The sequence below is a fragment of the Trichechus manatus genome, unplaced genomic scaffold (genome assembly GCF_000243295.1).
Source record: "Trichechus manatus latirostris isolate Lorelei unplaced genomic scaffold, TriManLat1.0 scaffold00028, whole genome shotgun sequence".
NCBI classification, from domain to species: Eukaryota; Metazoa; Chordata; class Mammalia; order Sirenia; family Trichechidae; genus Trichechus; species Trichechus manatus.
Window position 1 is genome coordinate 19,352,787 of NW_004443964.1, and position 20,748 is coordinate 19,373,534.

The 20,748-nt window shown below is 35.7% G+C and overlaps 1 protein-coding gene across 1 annotated transcript in view; it reads right to left on the reverse strand.

Moving 5' to 3' along the window:
* LOC101342993 (uncharacterized) overlaps positions 1–20,491 on the reverse strand; it is a 512,538-nt gene extending 492,047 nt beyond the window's left edge. Inside the window, exons 1-6 of the mRNA XM_023729385.1 lie at positions 20,375–20,491; positions 16,021–16,193; positions 7,970–8,060; positions 4,589–4,716; positions 3,710–3,792; positions 2,323–2,466 (exon numbers count right to left, since the gene is read on the reverse strand). Coding sequence (XP_023585153.1) covers positions 2,323–2,466; positions 3,710–3,792; positions 4,589–4,716; positions 7,970–8,060; positions 16,021–16,193; positions 20,375–20,404 — 649 coding nt within the window. The 5' untranslated portion in view covers positions 20,405–20,491. The remainder of the gene's footprint in view (positions 1–2,322; positions 2,467–3,709; positions 3,793–4,588; positions 4,717–7,969; positions 8,061–16,020; positions 16,194–20,374) is intronic.
* Between the last annotated feature and the right edge of the window lie 257 nt (positions 20,492–20,748).

Below are 20,748 nucleotides of genomic sequence, written 5' to 3' on the forward strand. Positions count from 1 at the left end.
AGGATCTTGGTTTGAATTTCCTTGACTATCATCTTTTTTATATGATTATTGGCTACATGTGTTTCCTTTTCTGTGAAATATTTGTTCAGTTTCTTGCCCATTTTTCTATTCCATTGTTTGCTATTGATTTGTATTTTTACATTTGGCATTCTTAAAACTAACCCTTTGTCAGTTGTGTGAATTGGAAATATCTCCTCCAAGATTGTAACTGGTCTTTTCACTTTAAGGTGTCTTTTGATGAACAAAATTTCTTAATTTTAATATAGTCAAATACATCAAACCTTTTTTGCCTTGTTTAAGAAATTTTCCCTACCCCACAATATCATTTCACATTCATGTAACTAGCAAAAATTAAAATAGTGAAAATACCAAATAGAAAGTTGATCTACAGGATACCTTATTCAGGTATGTTGCTGGTGAATGTGTAAAGTGGTGTAACTTCTCTAGAAAACAGTATGACATTAATTCATATACCTCTAGTTCTACTGTGGGTATATACCCAAAAGAAACTCTGTACGTGTGTATTAGGAAACACATGCAAGACAGACATGGCAAACAGCAATCACAATAACTAAAACCTGGAAAACCCAAGTGCTTATCAGTGAGAGAGTACATGAGTGAACTGTGATATTCACACATGATAATATTATACAAACAAGTAAACTAAAGCAGAACGCAACAATATGAATAAGTTTTAGCCATATAATATTAAGTGAAAAAGCCCCAAAATATTACATACATCATGGATGAACTTTTTAATAAAGCTAAAGACAACTAAAATTTTGAAAATATTCTGTGTTGTTATTAGGTGCTATTGAGTCGGTTCCAACTCATGGCGACCCTATGTACAACAGAAACAAAACACTGCCTGGTCCTGCGCCATCCTCACAATCATTGTTATGCTTGAGCTCATTGTTGCAGCCACTGTGTCAATCCATCTCTTTGGCAGTCTTCCTCTTTTTCACTGACCCTCTGCTTTACCAAGCATGATGTCCTTAACCAGGGACTGGTCCCTCCTGATAACATGTCCAAAGTATTTGAGACAAAGTCTCATCATCCTTGCTTCTAAGGAGCATTCTGGCTGTATTTCTTCCAAGACAGATTTGTTCTTTCTTCTGGCAGTCCATGGTATATTCAATACTCTTCAACAACACCCTAATTCAAAGGCATCAATTCTTCTTCGGTCTTCCTTATTCACTGTCGAGCTTTCGCATGCCTATGATGCGATTGAAAACACCAAGGCTTGGGTCAGGCACACCTCAGTCCTTAAAGTGACATCTTTGCTTTTTTAACACTTTAAAGAGGTCTTCTGCAGCAGATTTGCCCAATGCAATGTGTCATTTGATTTCCTGACTGCTGCTTCCATGGGTGTTGATTGTGGATCCAAGTAAAATGAAATTCTTAACAACTTCAATATTTTCTCTGTTTATCACAACACTGCTTATTAACCCAGTTGTGAGGATTTTTGTTTTCTTTATGTTGAGGTGTAATCCATACTGAAGGCTGTAGTCTTTGTATACTTTACAAAAATACAAATCCATACAAAAAACTATATAAAAAGGTAAGCATGAACCTTGAAAACCTTATGCTGAGTGAGATAAGTCAGACACAAAAGGACAAATAGTATAGATCCCACTTATATGAAATATTTACCATAAGCAAATGCATAGAGATGAATGTTTATTAGTGGTTACTAAGGACCAGGGAGAGTGGATAATGAGGCATTATTGTTGAAGGTATACTGAGTTTCTGTTTAGGGTGATAAAAAACTTTTAGGAATAGATAGCAGTGATGGTAGCACAACCTGGTGAATTTAATTAGTGTCACTGAACTGTGTACTTCAAAATCATTAAATGGTAAACTTTTCATTATATATTTTTTTGATCACAATAAAAAAAAAAGGTAATGATAAGCACAGGATTCAGAATACTGCTTACCTTAGATTGGGGGAGGCAGTAAAATAGTCTGTTTGGGGGACTTTACGGTTAGATATGTTATTGTCAAGATCCTAGTTTTTATTTTGGGTAGCGGATCCAAGATATTTACTACATTATTAAACTAACATTAAATAACTAAATAAAATTAGGCCATGCATGGACCAGTGATGAGAGTATGTCATAATCCAGTTCAATAAACAATCAATCCAATTCTGTGCACCTGAGGCCCAATTTTTAATGTCCTTATTGTAAATGTAGCCCCCAAAATTATGTTTTTATAATACATTTTTAAAACTTAGCATTTATGTATTTGTAATCTGACCAACATAACAACTTATATCCATGCTTGCAGACCCTTAGACTAATAATGAAAACAAGAACTTACCATCAATACCAATAGTCTTTAGTGCCTGTCGCATTTCTGAATCATTTACAGAAATCTTCAAGGTGCATAGGATCACTGGCAGATCATTCACGTAAATCTTACCATTCTGAATTTTACTAAAAAGTTTACAGGCTTTCTGAAGTGCTATAGACATATAACAAAACATATGGCTAATTAATTCAGAGGAATGATTATACTTCACCCCCCCCCACGTTCTCAAGGGTGACAAAAAAAAACAATAATAACTGAAAGAAGAAAGGGGACTAAATCTTTGTTTTCTAGATTCACTGCTTTAAAGTTGATCTTCATTACTTACGTAGGTATGTCTGGAGCCAGTAAACTCTCAGTCTACCACAATTTTCTAAGGAACTCTCAGAAACTGTCAGGGAAGTCATACAGGGCTCACATAGGCAAAGACTTCCACAGCTTTCCCCGGGAATATTAAATCCGTTCTCTGTGTTCCTATAGCACTTAGTACATATCTCACTCACAGCTCTTGGTATTGTGATTGTTTGCATGTCAGTAGTCAATATCCCTCACTAAACTGTCAGCTTCTAGAGGGCAAGATTTTTCATTCTTCTATTATAAGTAGCTATTTCAAAATAGATTCCCAAAACGTTTGTTGAATTAAATTGAGTTCAATTTTTACTTAAAAATAAAAAAAGGTAATAGATGACAGTGTTAAATACAGAGACAGACCTAAAAATAGGTAATAGTGATTTCAATAACAGGAGTTTTAGCAGAGTGATGGAAATGAAAGCCAAATTTCAGTAAAATGGGAAGTAAATAGAGTAATTAATGAAAACTCTTTTAAGAAGCTTCCCTGGGAAACATAGAGTATAAAAATTGATAAAGCATAGTCCCTGAGGAAGCAGAAGAAAATTTGATCCAAATGACGAGTGACAGGTTTAGTCTGGTGGAAGGGAACCTTTTCCAATGAGAAGAGGGTAGGATGTTCAGGAAGATTCTGCCCAACAGCCTAAATTTGAAGGAGAGGCCCAAGATATGATAGAGGTCAGTGTCAAAAAGGAGTGAAGGGTAGTATCAGATTTAATATTTAGATACCAAAGACTAAATTCAAATGAAATCAGTGACACCAGTGCTTACTAATTTACTTAGAGTATGTAAATATCCTGACTTTCCCCCAAAAAAAAATTTGGACTGGAATAAGTATATGTAAAATATTTTTTGCCTATTTTACCAATACAGCACAATAGTTACAGATTAAACTCTCACCTTATGCTTCCTCACAGCCTACAGCATTTGCCATATCATGTAGTATTAGCTGATACCATAAGCCACTAAGAGAGTACAGTTAGAGACACTGACCACTGAAACAAGTCTTAATCATAAAATCTATTCAAGAAATTCTAGAACTTTTTATTACCATTTAGCTCTTGTGAGTACAAGTGTCCGCAGGGTACTTCATCATATAACGTCTGATAGAGTTTAGAAAGTGTTTCCTTTTTCCTGTCAAAGAAACAGCCACATTAGAAAGCAGCAAAGAAAATATACAAAATCCCATTTTAAGGTATTCGCAAATCAAGCACTCAATAGTCTTCTATTCTTCAATTCTCTTACTCCAGAGAGTCTTTCTTGAAAAAAATCTAGAAACCTCTTAAAGAATCATTATACTGGGCTCTAACTTAACTATATTTCTGATATAAATTTGCTTTTTGAAATTAAATTACACTCCAACATTCCCATCTTGTTTCCTTTAGGTGGTATTTCTCCATGGAGCAGAATTTACCCTAGTCGGTAAGTAGTGCCCATGGCCCACTCTATCCTTTGGCTGTGATACAACTTTTCCTACTTTTAATTCAATTTTTAAAGAATATTAGTGTAATAAGGCAAACAAGAACATATGTAAACAGCCAAAGAATTCCAGATTCTATCACCTCTTAGTAAAAAGGTCTCAAAAAGACAATTCATCTGATACCATACATGTAAATAATTGAAATTTTAGAATGTTACTGTTGGAAGAAATCTTAGGAGTCCATCTAGTAAAAGCTTCTTGTTGTACAGATGTGGAATCTAAAGCTTAGAGATGTAAAGTGAATTATACATGAGCCTACAGCTAGCATGTGAGGTCAATCAGGACTCCAATCAGCACTCTTATCTCTACACTACCCTTGTGAAGAAGATAGTCACTTACTTTGCACAAACTATCTGGCATTCTTTGTATGGAAGAGATAAATGATTCTAGAAAGAAAAATCTCAAGTCTGAACCCTACATTCAAGGAACAAAATACAATGATTTAAATACCCAGTAATTGAAGATTTTCTTATAGGTGATGAAGTCCTGTGAACTCTGTACTGATTCGGCAACTTACATAAAGAGCTTTCTTTCTTAGTTATCTTCTCCTTTGACAGCTTCACAGAGGAAGAGATAATCTGGAGCCAAATGCAACAATGTATTTATTTAGTGTCTGAGATAACATTGGTAATCTAGAAACCTCTTAAAAAATAATTAGTTATACTGGCCTCTAACTTAACTATTCTTCTGATGCAAAATTGCTTTTTGAAATTAAATTACATTTTATATACACTGAATTTTTAAATAAACTATACAGTATTCTTCTGCAAAGCTATGTTTTTCTTAAGTATGCAACTAATTATCTCCTAATTAATATTTAGTTGATTATAGTCATGAATCTTACAAAGCAGAGAAAACCTACGGTAGAATGAGAACAAGATGACTTAACCACCAGACTCTAGAGTACGTACACAAGCCTTGACTATCTGTGCAAATTAATGTGAGAAATAATACAGTTATTCAAATGATACAGGTAATTTTTCTTTAAATTATCCTTATGATTGACTAATCCACTTAATATTGCATGCATAAACAAGATTCAACACTCCTGAGGTTCACCCTTCAGCCAAAGATTAGACAGGCCCATAAAACAAAACAAGACTAAATAGGCACACCAGCCGAGGGGCAAGGACAAGAAGGCAGGAGGGGACAGGAAAGCTGGTAATGGGGAATCCAAGGTCGAGAAGAGGACACTGTTGACATGTCAGGGGGTTGGTAACCAATGTCACAAAACAATATGTGTATTAATTGTTTAATGAAAAACTAGTTTGCTCTGTAAACCTTCATCTAAAGTACAATTTTTTAAAAAAAAGAATCTTAAAAAAAAAAAGATTCAAAAGAGACAAGCTGTTAGGCAGATTAAAAAAATACCACTTTAAAAAATGAGGACTCCAGTTGTAGGTGTCTTCAATTTTACTTTTAAAGATCATGCAGAGTATGGAGACAAGACTCTAGGATCACACAAGGTTGGGAATTGGTACTGAGATTCCACGTACAGCCAAAATCTTCAAAAGGCAATGTTTCCAGCAAGAGTGGGCAAGGGAAAAACTTATCCTCTAACAGAAAGAGGATGGAGAGTAACATCTATCTCTGTCTCAGCTCCAGATAGAAAAAAAGAAAGGAATAAAACACCCAAGGACACAAGTTACTATGAGTGAGAATCAGAGAAACAACTAATGGAAGATTTAGATCCACCAAGAACTTTATATATTTGACTTAAAGATATAAATCTTGAAACAACTATGGAACATGAGCTAAGAACATGACATAAGGCATATTTAAAGAAGAACCAAATAAAACTTCTAGATATAAAAAATATAATTTCTGAAATTAAAATCTCAAAGGACAGACTAACAGAAGATAGATTCAGCTGAAAAAAGGGTAAGTGAACTAGAGAACAGATGGGGTGAAATTACTCAGAACAAAATAGAGAAAAATCTAAAGCAATGTTAAAGAACATAGAGTTCATCTATGATAAGGTCTAATATATATATAATAGAAGACCCAGAAGGACAGAATAAAGAGATTGGAGTAAAGGAAATATTCTAAAAGACACTGCATAAGAATTTTCCAGAATTGATGGAAAGCATGCATTCTCAATTCAGGAAACACAACAAACACAAAGACTGAGAAATAAAAACAAATATAAACCTATGTATATCCTAGTGAGAGCAGTAGAAAGAATGGTGGTGTGATGGTTAAGGTTGTGTGTCAGCTTGGCTGGGCCATGATTCTCAGTGGTTTGGCAGCTATGATGCAGTCTGGCAGTTGTGTAATGATGTAGTCATCTTCCATTTTGTGATCTGATGTAATCACCTCCATGATGTGATCAGTCAATCAGTTGCAGGAGGAGTTTCCTCAGGGGTGTGGCCTACATCCAATATATATGGATGTTCTGGCAAAGTTCACTGGCTTTTGAGCTGGATCTCACATCTGGCTCATCATCATCTGACCTTCAGTTCTTGGGACTTGAGCCAGCAGGCTGTCATACTGCCTGCTGATCTTGGGATTCATTGGCCTCTGCAGCCCATGAGTCAGCAGCCTTCCATTTTACCTGCCAATCTTGGATTCATCAGCCTCTACAGCCTGTGAGCTAGTGTCCTGCCATCTGACCTGCTGATCTTGGGTTCATCAGCTGCTGCAGCTATGTGAATCAGGAGAAGCCTCCGGACTGACACCTGGCCAACGGACTTAGCATTTGCCCGCCTCTACAACCGTGTGAGCTATTTCCTTGAGATAATTCTCTCTCACTCTCTCTCCTTGTCTACGTGTATATATATATGTGTGTGTGTGTGTGTGTGTGTGTGTATGTATGTATTTATACAACTCTATATATATAGTTCTCTCTAGAGAACCCAGCCTAAGACAGGTGGCCACCCAAAAAGATTGTCCATGTCCTAATCCCCGGAACCTGTGAACGTGACCTTATTTGGAAAAAGAGTCATTACCAATGTAATCAAGTTAAATATATTGAGATGAGATCATCCCAGATTTAGAGTAGGTCCTGAATCCAATGACAGGCATCTTTATAAGAATAAGGTAGAAGGAGATTTGAGACACAAACTCATATGAAGACCCATGTGAAGACAAAGGCAGAAATTGTAGTTATGCTCCCACAATCCAAGAACACTGGGTGCCAACAGAAGCTGGAAGAAACAAGCAAGGATTCTCCCCTTAAGCTTTTGCAGAGTGTGGCCCTACCAACACCTTGATTTTGGACTTCTGGCCTCCAAAACTGTGAGAGGATTAATTTCTGTTGTTTTAGCCATGAAGTTAATGATTTGTTATGGCAACCTAGGAAACTAATATAGGGAAATTACAGAATACCAACATCAAAGAGAATATATTAAACAATTAGAAAACAAAAAAAACATTAACACTAAAACTATAGAACATAATTTAATCTTTGATAATTCTGAAATATCTTCATGAGTTGAAAGTTTCTTAGGGTCATTGTCAAAGCAGAAGAAATGCTAACAGAGAACACAGTAATAAAATTATTGGTTTAGTGGAGAAAACAGGAAAAAAAATTCATAGTCTTCCAAAAGGATTCTCTGTTCTGTGCTAGAAGAAGAAGGAGAAAGAGACAGAGAAGAAATATTTAAGATTGTGACATTTTAATAATTGGACTAAAATGTAATGTTTGAGGGCTAAGAACACCACTTGAAGGTCAATGAAATATTTCTATGGTTGCACAACAAGATTGACATAACTGATCTCACTGAATTGTATAAGTGAAAATGTTGAATTGGCAAGTGTTGTGTTATCTATTATTTTTACAACAATAAAAAATAAACTAAATTTTTTAAAGAAATATTTCCAATTCTTTACCTCAGTTCTTTTACTATGCAGTTGTAAACTTTTCTTTTTCCTGATTTTGTCAGAGTATTTTTCTTCATGTAGGAATACTGATGTTTCATACCTAAATTGCACAGAAAATTGGAATAATTCCTGAATTGCTTTTTTTCTTTCTTTTTCTTCATTTTAGCTTTTAATTATGGAAATTTTCAATCATATGCAAAAATACAGAGAAAAATATGATGATTCCACCATGTACCCATCACCCTGCTTCAATAATTATCAACTCATGGGCAATCCTATTTCACCTATACTTTTATCCCTGCTCCCATCCATTATTATTTTAAAGCAAATCCCAATATCATATCATTTCATCTAATACTTTAGTATGCATCTCTACAAGGTGTTTTTTCTTTTAAAAAGCATTATGTACAATACCATTATGACACCTAAAGAATTAACAATAATTCCTTAATATAACCAAATATCCAGTAAGTTTTCAAATTTCCAATTGTCTCCATAAATCTCATGAATTTTTTTAACACTTTGCATCAGAACCCAATGAGGGTCTCACATTATGGTTGGTTAGTATGCCTTTGTTTTCATTTTTATTTTATTTCACATCTACAAAGAGTTACAAGAATTACACAAAGCATTCCCACGTACCCTTCACCCATATTCCCTAGATGTCAACATCATGCCACATTTATCATTTTATCTCTCTATATATTATTTTTCTAACACCTAGTTGTAGATATCATGCCCCTTTTACACCTAAATTTTCCATTAGTGTGACGGACAGTACATAACCATAGTATAAAAAAACTAGGAAAGTAACATTACTCAATCTTATTCTCTAATCTACAAACCAAATTCAAATGTCACCAATTGTCCCAATGACATTCTTTTTAATAGCTTTTTGATCTGGTCATCTTACTGTATGAAACCACACTCCTGTCTTCTGGCTTTAGTCTAGAAGATCCCCACACACATGTTAACAGCAACAGGATGATCAAACTTGGTCTGGGTATTGATGAAGATGACCCTACCGGTGACAATACCAGTTCTGCTGTCACAGAAGAAATGCCACTCCTCGAAGGAGATGATGACACGTCACGCATGGAAGAAGTCAACTAAGCTCTGGCTGAGGAATCACTTGCACACGTGTTCAATACTTTATCTTCATTGTCTCTGATAATACATTTTCAAGGATTTTTTTCTTTATTTTTGTTAACATTTTAAAAATCTGTATGGCATGACAATAACTAAGGGGAAGATATGATTTCTTTCTACTTCTCTAAGTGTGATGCTGTGATACTTTAGGCACTAAAGCAGAGCTGGTAATTTTTTTCTAGTTTCACATTGACTTATTTAACAGATTGAGGTAATATCTGTCGTAAGGTGTGTGTAACCTAATGTTAACTCAGTGGTCTATTAGCTATTAAGCAAATTCCTTGGTAAACCAAATTTTTTGTCACTGAAGTGTTAATATATACCTTAATGTTTAAAAGAAAAATCTTTGTTAAAATAACTTGAGTTTCATCTTCTAGAACCTTCTTTTTAAGCCTTCCATCCCCTGTAGTTACCAACTCTGCACGTACTAGGCCTCTAGGTGTTAGTATGCTACCCTGAACCAACCCGATGGGACATAAGTATCCACAAGGCCTGTTTTCCAAAGAAAAAAGTATTGATTAGAGTAGCATAATTCTACACCTACCTAGGCTATTGTAAAGTCAGTTTGAAAAGTAACTCCACTGAGCTTGTGAGTGGAAGTGTAGTGCCCACATCATCTGCTGTGTCAAAAAGTTGTAAGAAATACAGTTAAATTAAAAAGAAAAACATATATATACAACAAAAACTTTGCCATTTTAACCATTTTAGGTGTACCATTCAATGACATTAATTGCATTCACATAATTGTGCAACCATCACCACTATCTATTGAGCAAAAACCTACTGAGCAAAAACTCATCACTCCCCACCCCACTTTAGCCCCTGGTAGCTCTAATCTTCTTTCTGTCTCTATGCATTTGCCTATTCCAGATATTTCATATAAGTAGAATCATACAATATCCTTTTGTGCCTGATTTATTTCACTGAGCATAATGTTTTCAAGGTTTATCTTGTTGTAACATGTATCAAAACTTCATTCCTTTTCAGAGCTGAATAAGAATCCATTGTATGGATATATTACATTTTGTTTATTAATCTGTTGATAGACACTTGGGTTGTTTCTACTTTTTGGCTATTGTGAATAATGCTGTTATGAACTTTCACGTACAAGTATCTGTTTGAGTCTCCGTTTTCAATTCTTTTGTATATATACCAAGTAGTGGAATTGCTGCATCATGCACTAATTCTGTGATTAACATTCTAAAGAGCCACAAAACTATTTTCCACAGTGGCTGTACCATTCTACAATTCTACCATCAATGTACAAGGGTTCCAATTTCTCCACATCCTTACCAACACTTGTTATTTTTCTTTTTTTATTATAGCCATCCTAGTGGGTGTGCAGAGTCCCTGGGTGGTGTAAATGGTTAACACACTCAGCAGCTAACTGAAAGGAGATTAGAGTCCACTTAGAGGCGCCTCAGAAGAAAGGCCTGGTGATCTACTTCCAAAAAATCAGCCATTAAAAACCCTATGGAGCACAGTTCTATTCTGACACACATAAGGCTGCCATGACTCAGAGTCAACTTGATGGCAACTGGTTTGCAGTGGGTATGAAGTGGTATCTCATTGTGGTTTTGATTTGCATCCCGTTAATGACAAATGATGTTCAGCATCTTTTCGTGTGCTATTGGTCATTTGTAAATCTTCACTGAAGAAATGTCTATTCAAATTCTTTGCCCAATTTTTAATTAAGTTGTTTGTCTTTTGTTGTTGAGTTGTAGTTCTTTATATATTCTGGAGAGTAAACCCCTATCAGACATATAATTTGCAAATACTTTCTCTCATGCTGGGTTGTGCTTTCACTCTCAACAAGGTCCTTTGATGTACAAAGTTTTTAATTTTGATGAAGTCCAATTTATCTTTTTTTTTTTTCTTTTGTTGCTTACTTTTGGTGCCATATTTAGGAAACAATTGCTAAATCCAAAGTTATATAGATTTTCCCCTATGTTTCTTCTACAAATTTTATAGCTTTAGCTCTTCTATTTAGGTTGTTGATCCATTTTGAGTTAATCTGCATATATGATGTGAGACAGAGGTCCAAATTCAATCTTTTGCATGTTGATGTTTAGTTTCCCCAGCACTATTTGTTTAAGAGACTATTCCTTTTCCATTGAATAGTCTGGCACTCTTGCCCAAAATAAATTGGCATAGATGTGAGGATTTTTTTCTGGGCTTTCACTTCTATTCAGTTAGTCTATATATCTATCCTATGCCAGTACCACACTGTTTTGATTGCTTTAGCTTTGTAGTAAGTTTTAACATTGGGAAATGTGTTCCTCCAACTTTGTTCTTCTTTTCCAAGCTTGTCTTAGATCTTTGGCATCCCTTGAAATTCCATACAAATTTTCGGATGGGTTTTTCCATTCCTGCAAATAACATCATTGGGATTTTGACAGTGATTGCACTGAATCTGTGTGTGCCTTTGGATAGTACCGTCATCATAACAATATTAAATCTTCCAATTCATGAACACGGTGGATGCCTTTCCATTTATTTAGGTCTTCATAAATTTCTTTCAGCAATGTTTTATAGTTTTCAGTGTAAAAATCTTAAATAAATTTATTCCTAAGTACTTTATTTCTTTAGATGATGTTGTGAATGTAATTGCTTTCATTTCCTCTTCCAGCTGTTCATTACTAGTGTATAGAAATGCAACTGCTTTTTGTGTACTGATTTTGTATCCTGAAATTTTGATGAATTTAATTTTTAGCTCCAATAGTTTGGGTGGGTAGTTCTTTAAGGTTTTCTATATATAAATTCTATGCAATGTCCATTAAAATTCCAACAGTCTTCTTTGCAGAAATGGAAAAGCTAATCCTCAGCTGCAAAGTTGGCCCCCAACAGTCAAAGCAATCTTGAAAAAGAACACAGTAGGAAGACTCACACTTCCTTATCTCAAAACATAATTATAAGGCTATAATAATGAAAACAATCTGATACTTGTACAATTATAGATATACTGACCAATGGAATAGAATTCAAAGTCCAGAAACAAGTACAAACATCTTCGACAAGGGCATTAAAGTCATCGACGAGGAAAGAATAGTCTCATTAATAAATGGTGCTGGGACAACTGGATCTCCATATACAAAAAAATGAAAATAGACCCATATCTCACACCATATACAAAAACTAACTCAAAATGGATCAAAGACTGAAATGTATGACCTAAAACCAAAAAACTCTTAGAAGAAAACGAGGGTAATGCTTCAGGGCCTAGTCTTCAACAATGGATTCTTAGATGTGACACCAAAAGCATAAACAACAAAAGACAAAATGGATGAAACAGATCTCATAAAAACTTAAAAAGCTTCTGCACATCAAACTACTTTATAAATAAAGTGAAGACATAACCTACAGGCTGGGAGAAAATTCTGGGGATCCATATATTGGATAAAACCAAACCAAACTCATTGCCATCAAGTCGATTCTGACTCATAGTGACCCTATAAGACAGAGCAGAACTGCCCCATAGGGTTTCCAAGGGGCGCCTGGTGGATTCGAACTGCCAAACTTTTGGTTAGCAGCTGTAGCTCTTAACCACTATGCCACCAGGGTTTCCATATATCTGATAAGGGTTTAATATCCAGAATATATAAAGAACTCCTACAACTTAATAAGAAAAAGATGAACAACCCAATCAAAAAATGGGCAAAAGACATGAACAGACACTTCACCAAAGAGGTTATACAAATGGCCAACAAACACGTAAAAAGACGCTCAACGTCATTAGTCATTAAACTAAATCAAACCCATTGCCATTGAGTTGAATTCCAACTCATAGTGACCCTATAGGACAGAGTAGAACTGCCCCATAAGGCTTCCAAGGCTGTAATCTTTATGGAAACAGACTGCCACATCTTTCTCCCACAGAGTGGCTAGTGGGTTCGAACTGCTGATCTTTTGGTTAGCAGGTGAGCACTTAACCACTGTGCCACCAAGGATCCTGCAAATCAAAACCCCAATGAGATACCACTTCACTCCTACTAGAATGGATAAGATAAAAAAAAAAAAGAAACGGAAAACAACAAATGTTGTCAAGTATGTGGAGAAATCGGAACCCTCATCCATCGCCAGTGGGAATGTAAAATGGTATAGCCAGGGAACAGTTCTTCAAAAAGTTAAAACATACAGCTACCTTATAACCCAGCAATTTCACTCTGAGGTATATACCCAGGAGACTTGAAAGCAGTGATACAAACAGACACATTTACACCAATATTCATTACAGCACTATTCAAAATAGCCAAAGGTGGAAACAATCTAAATGTTCATCAGTCAACGAAAGGATAAACAAAATGTGGTATACCCATACGATGGAATACTACTCTGCCATAAAGAGAAATGAAGTCCACATACATGGATCCACAACATGGATTAACCTTGAAAACATGCTGAGTGAAATAAGTCAATTACAAAAGGACAAATATTGTATGATCTAGTATGAAATATCTAGAATAGGCAGATGTGTAGAGATCAGAGTTTAATAGTAGTTACGGAGGAGGAGGGAAATGGAATCATTGTTTAGGGAGCACTGAGTTTCTGTTTATGGTGATGAAAAATTTGGCAACGGGTATTGGTGATGGTTGCACAATATGATTGATGCTTTTGGTCTCACTGAATTGTACACACGAAAGATGTTGAATTGGCAAACATTATCTACATTTTTACAACAATAGAAAAAAAAGAAATAGCATATCAAGAATATAATCTGGGTATTAAAAGCCGAACTGCTTTTTAATCATTATCCTGCTTTCTTATTGTTTAGTTTTCTCTTATTCTGCTTTCTTTCCCTCCTCTTATTATTGGATTGTCAGAAAGTCTCACAGCACGAACACTCCATAGACTATACAATGAGTCAAAAAGCCTGAATTAAATATGAAAAGAGAAGACCCATACTCTTGGAAATGGTATACATTTCTTCAGGTAATCCAGAATAGACCCAAATTACAAGGACAACCCTAAAATTACTTTTGTGCTCCTGGGACCCTATAGACTAGGAAAGATTCTGGGATGAACTAGATCCCAAACTAGTGTGGATAGTAGAACCACATAGAGAACTTCAAAAAAAATATTGATGCCCATGTGCTAGCACCAGAAATTGTGATTTGTTTTAGAGTGATGCCTGGGGATTGGAATTTTTAAAAGATAGCCAGGGAATTCTAACATGCAGATAAATTTAGGAATCACTGTAATAAACTATGCAAACCACAGGCTTATTCTGACCCAGAACTCACACCAACTGTGCTTATAAATCAGTATTTTAGAACTAATTTAGTCTTCCTTGTATAAAAACAAAAAAGCCCTTTAGCAAAAATGGCTCCTTTTTAGAGTAACCTTCTATACTTAGGGGATACACATGCAATGACTAGATTAAATCTTTGGGTAAGCTTAGCCCTAAGCAAAGTTGTGAAATAAGGGAAATTTTATCATGTACCCTATTCCTCTTCCTTAGCAGGTACTTTGCTCTTTTGACATTCTATCCCTTTAAATCTAATCTAATCTGAATCCCTGCCCTGACATCACCATTATCATTCTCTCAGCCCCTCTGAAGCTGCCCTCTGATCAGTCCCCTCTGCAGTCCTCCAGTCACAAAGGCAATGATTTTCAAGTATTGTTAATATGATTCACAGTATAAAATAATTTTTGAGATGCAGTATACATATATATAGATAACTGAAACAATTTCACAAAACAATACCCTTATGATGTGCAAAACACTCTAATGTCTTCAATTCTAATCTATTTCTCAAAAAAAAAACTAGTAGTGACCTACTAAGTTGATTTAATGACTCACCGATGGGTACAACTTAAGAGTCTTTTGCTGCTTTATATCCCCCATCCCCTGCCCATATATCTCCATTAAAATTCAATCTTCCTATTTTGGTATAATTATAGCTTCTACTCCATTACATGATTTTTTTTATCTTTTACCTATTTAAAAAAAGTATAAGTATATTTCTTAATTATGAGTTGCCTCAAATATTTTATGGAAATAGGGATGGTTTGGCATAAATACTGAATAAGTAAAAACATTGGGGCACTGTGTCTCCTCAGGTATTAATTGACCTATTTAAACCATACTAATGAAAGAAGGTAAAGGGACACTCCCACCCCCTTTCATCCCTTCCTAGGTAAGTTTTAATGTAGTCTTCTGGAAATAATTACCTTGCCTTTTGTCATCTAACATAATGGCTTAGTGATGGAAATGTCAGGCTAAACAAGAGGGGAAAAAAGACTTACGGTAGGTAGAGGAGAGGTATTGGTTTAGATGTCTCTCCAATTACAACGTGCAGGTAATTCTCAATTTCACCAACAGGTAAGACTAGCATTTAGTAGAAGAAAGATAAAGTGACATAAGCCCTGAACATTTTCCCAGAGGCTTCCTCTTTCTGATGGGTATTTTTTCTTTTTCAGTCATTTTTTAAATACTAAAAATATGGATTGGGTATTTCTCCTAGGAGCATATGAAATGCTAGAGTTTCTTCTTTAACTAATGAAAGTCAACCGGGCAATGCAGCACACAAAGAAGAATTGCCAGAGGATTCAAGGGGCTGAATTTCACGAACAGTACAAACCTAAGCCCAAGTGAAGAACATTTCTCTCTATTTCCTTCCTACATTCTCTTTAAGTGAAACTTACAGACATATGGATACTTGCTCTCCTATAACTGGAAGCCTATAATCATTTACAGTCTTCTACATGGCTATGAGAGTTGTGAGAAAAAGTGTAAGAATGGTTATTTGGGAGTTAAAACTATGCTCCTGAGAGAATGGTCACAAATACACATGATTCCATATACTTGCTATATTATGAGAACACATGTGAGTTTTATTTTTGGTGCTCTTAAACATGTAAAAAAAATATAATTCAATAAAAAAAAAAAAAGCTCAGAGTTTTTAACTTACGTTTTTTTGTGTTCTGGGCTCAAACCCCTAATATCAGGTGAAATTAATGGTGAAATTTTCTTCTCTGTTGTTTTAGAAAACTTGATGTACTTCTTGCTGTAAATATTTCTTGATGGCAAGTCAGTTGCAAAAGAATGAGAGCCAGCATCCACTATGTCAATATTTTCTTCTGCCTGGGAAACAATCAAGAATCACAATCAGCCATGCTCTTTTTGCACATATACATTAAATACGACATTATGGGTCAGGCTAATAATTCATTTTAGATCAAAATCCTCTACAAAATAGTGCTATCAAAGGGAATTTTGTTAAAAGCATTTTATTCATGAATGCATTATTATTCCAGATTAAGTACATATACTAAATACCTCCAACTTTCATTAGTGTATTATCCAGCTAGAAAATGTACAGCATTCATGAATGCATCTAACAGTTACTGATTCCAGCTCTTAAAGCATCAAGCTGCAAGTATACATGTACTGTGCAAAGCAATAATTTTTTATTATACAAAAATTAACTAGAACCTAGTAGCAATGAACACATTTGGAAAAAAAACAATGAAAGTTTAAAATATTCTGATTAAATGTCTCTTTGGCAGTTTGCTTAAGACAATCGAACCACATTACTTGATCAAATGTTCCATGTGAGATGAAAATTAAGAGTACTCTTTCAGTGACTTTTAGAATCTACATGCATTTGTCTTATAACAGAGGCTAGCCTTTAACAACTCATTTCTAAAAGGCAATCTGATTTCCTGCCTTGAGACACTTAACGTGAATGATAAAAGGATTCCTAAAAAAATGATCCAAAATAAAAACCAGAAAAAAAAAAGAGGTCTAAAAAGAGGGGCATAAAAACCTGTATCAAAGGCCTGGTGAATGGAAACAGTCAAATACTTTGTGAGTAGAAACTGACACAGAAGAAAAAGGAAAGAAAGAATCTCTGAAACACTTGGGGTTAAAGGTGAACAATTTGTGAAGTATAAACTACATGTTGTTGTTGTTAGGTGCAGTCGAATCGGTTCCGACTCATAGCAACCCTATGTACCACAGAACAAAACACTGCCTGGTCCTGTGCCATGCTCACAATTGTTATGCCTGAGCCCACTGTTGCAGCCACTGTGTCCACCTGTTTCATTGAGAGTCTTCCTCTGTTTCACTGATCCTGTACTTTACCAAGAATGATGTCCTTCTCCAGGGACTGAACCCTCCTGACAACATGTCCAAAAGATGCAAGACATAGTTTCACCATCCTTGCTTCTAAGGGGCATTCTAGTCATACTTCTTCCGAGACAGATTTGTTGGTTCTTTTGGCAGGCCATGGTATAGTCAATATCTTCACCAACACCACAATTCTAAGGCATCAATTCTTCAGTCTTCTATAATTATTCATTGTCCAGCTTTCACATACATGTGATGTGATTGAAAATACCATGGCTTGGGTCAGGCGCACCTTAGTTTTTAAAATGACATTTTTGCTTTTCAACACTTTAAAGAGGTCTTTTGCAGCAGCTCTGCCCAATGCAATGTGTCATTTGGTTTCCTGACTGCTGCTTCCATGGGTGTTGATTGTGGACCCAAGTAAAATGAAATCCTTGACAACTTCAATATTTTCTTAGTTTATCATGATGTTGCTTATTGGTCCAGTTGTGAGGATTTGCGTTTTCTTGATGTTGAGATTGTGATCCATACTGAAGGCTGTGGTCTTTGATCTTCATCAGTAAGTGCTTCAAGTCTTCCTGACTTTCAGCAAGCAAGGTTGTGTCCTCTGCATATCGAAGCTTGTTAATGAGTCTTCCACCAATCCTGATGCCATGTTCTTCTTCATATAGCACAGCTTCTCGGATTATTTGCTCAGCATACAGATTGAATATGTATGGTGAAAGGATACAACCCTGACGCACACCCTTCCTGATTTTAAATCATGCGGCATCACCTTGTTCTGTTCGAATGACTACCTCTTGATCTATGTACAGGTTCCTCATGAGCATAGTTAAGTGTTCTGGAATTCCCATTCTTCACAATGTTATTCATAATTTGTTACGATCCACACAGTTGAATGCCTTTGCATAGTCAATAAAACACAGGTAAACATCTTTCTGGTATTCGCTGCTTTCAGCCAGGATCCATCTGACATCAGCAATGATATCGCTGATTCCACGTCCTCTTCTGAATTCTGCCTGAATTTCTGGCAGCTCCCTGTCGATATACTGCTGCAGCCGCTTTTGAATGATCTTCAGCAAAATTTTACTTGTGTGTGTGATTCACAATATTGTTCAATAATTTCCGCATTCGGTTGGATCACCTTTCTTGGGAATAGGCATAAATATGGATCTCTTCCAGTCGGTTGCCCAGGTGGCTGTCTTCCAAATTTCTTGGCATAGACGAGTGAGCACTTCCAGCACTGCATCCGTTTGCTGAAACATCTAATTGATATTCTGTCAATTCTTGGAGCCTTGTTTTTCGCCAATGCTTTCAGTACAGCTTTGACTTCTTCCTTCAGTACCATTGGTTCCTGATCATATGCTACCTCCTGAAATGGTTGAACGTCGACCAATTCTTTTTGGTGTAGTAACTCTGTGTATTCCTTCCATCTTCTTTTGATGCTTCCTGCATCGTTTAATATTCTCCCCATAGAATCTTCACTATTGCAACTCGAGACTTGAATTTTTTCTTCAGTTCTTTCAGCTTGAGAAATGCCGAGCATGTTCTTCCCTTTTCGTTTTCTATCTCCAGCTCTTTGCACATGTCATTATAACACTTTCCTTTGTCTTCTTGAGCTGCCTTTGAAATCTTCTCTTCAGTTCTTTTACTTCATCATTTCTTCCTTTTGCTTTAGCTACTTGATGTTCAAGAGCAAGTTTCAGTCTCTTCCGACATCCATTTTGGTCTTTTCTTTCTTTCCTGTTTTTTTAATGACCTCTTGCTTTCTTCATGTATGATGTCCTTGGTGTCATCCCCCAACACGTTTGGTCTTTGGTCATTAGAGTTCAGTGCGTCAAATCTATTCTTGAGATGGTCTCTAAGTTCAGGTGGGATATACTCAAGGTCGTACTTTGGCTCTCACGGACTTGTTCTAATTTTCTTCAGTTTCAACTTGAACTTGCATACGAGCAATTGATGGTCCGTTCCACAGTCAGCCCCTGGCCTTGTTCTGACTGATGATACTGAGCTTTTCCATCGTCTCTTTCCACAGATGTAGTCGATTTGATTCCTGTGTATTCCATCCTGTGTATCGGACAATCATATGGTCTACTATGCCGGGAATGATAACTTGAACATGAATGCCATTATTGCATTCATCATCAAGAGGAACAGTTCAAGATCTATGCTGAAGTACAACACTGTCAGTGACAGGATAATATCCATAGGCCTACAAGGAAGACCAGTTAACACGACTATTATTCAAATTTACGCACCAACCACTAATGCCAAAGATGAAGAAACTGAAGATTTTTACCAGCTTCTGCAGTCTGAAATTGATCGAACATACAATCAGGATGCATTGATAATTACTGGTGATTGGAATGCAAAAGTTGGAAACAAAGAAGAAGGATCGGTAGTTAGAAAATATGGTCTTGGTGATAGAAATGATGCCAGAGGTCGCATGATAGAATTTTGCAAGACCAACAATCTCTTCATTGCAAATACCATAGACCACATAGCGTAAGAAAAACAAACTAGTAATTTTTAAAAGAATTCCTCTTCAAATAAATTTATAAGGGCAAAATGAACAAAGTACTAGGTATGAAAAAGTGAAATATATATGTATGTATACATGTACATAAACATAACACTCATGTCTTGGTACTTAGTAAGAAGCTCAGAAATTACTTCTTTGATTATAGTAATAAATACATGCCTTATATGGTGGCACCAGATCCAAGGCTTAAAGCAAATATGTTTTTACAAAATTATATATCATTAAAAGAATATGCTTAAAAGAGTAGGACTCAACACTGGCCAATGGATAAGAAATCCCCTCAATCACAGATAAGAAGGCTAGAAAAACTTGATATCTATTATATTATCTTTTGGTTAGACTCCCACATCATTAACTGCATTATCTACAACCTCAAGTATAAGTTCAAATCCTTTAGTCTCTTGAAAAATTATCCAGCCCCCTGCCCCAAGAAATACTCTCATCATATACCACAGATCTCTTGGTACTATGTGGATTGCTGGAATAAGAGTTCAGTACATGTCCACTGAAAAACCTCAAAAACTATCTCAGTTTTTAGGCAAGTTCCTTATAACTTTATTACTGTATGAATTTGCTCACTGATTATGGATGTGAGATAATATAAACTACTAAGAAAAAGAAGGAATTTTTAGTAACAGTTTTGAAAGAATACCTGACAGAACAATTGTACTTTAGTTTCCATCTTTACGTAAATTCTTCCCTTGAGGACTCAAAGACTGACGAACAAGTGTGACTAAGCAACAGTACAAAAGAATTTCCTGCCAAGAAAAAGGAAAAAAAATCATATGCCTGTTATAGGAGACTTAAGTAATTACATTTACCTACCTGAAGTTATCTCTTCGATGTAACACTCACTTGTGACATAGCTAATAGATACTCACCAACACAGATTTGTTGGCAAAAGCTAGAAAAAGTAGTTAGTAGATCATAAATCACAGGACTTCATCTAGTTTTTTAACTTTAGCTTTCATGGTACAGGAAGAAGTCAAGAAATACAATTTCAGATGGCATGGAAAGGAGAGAAAT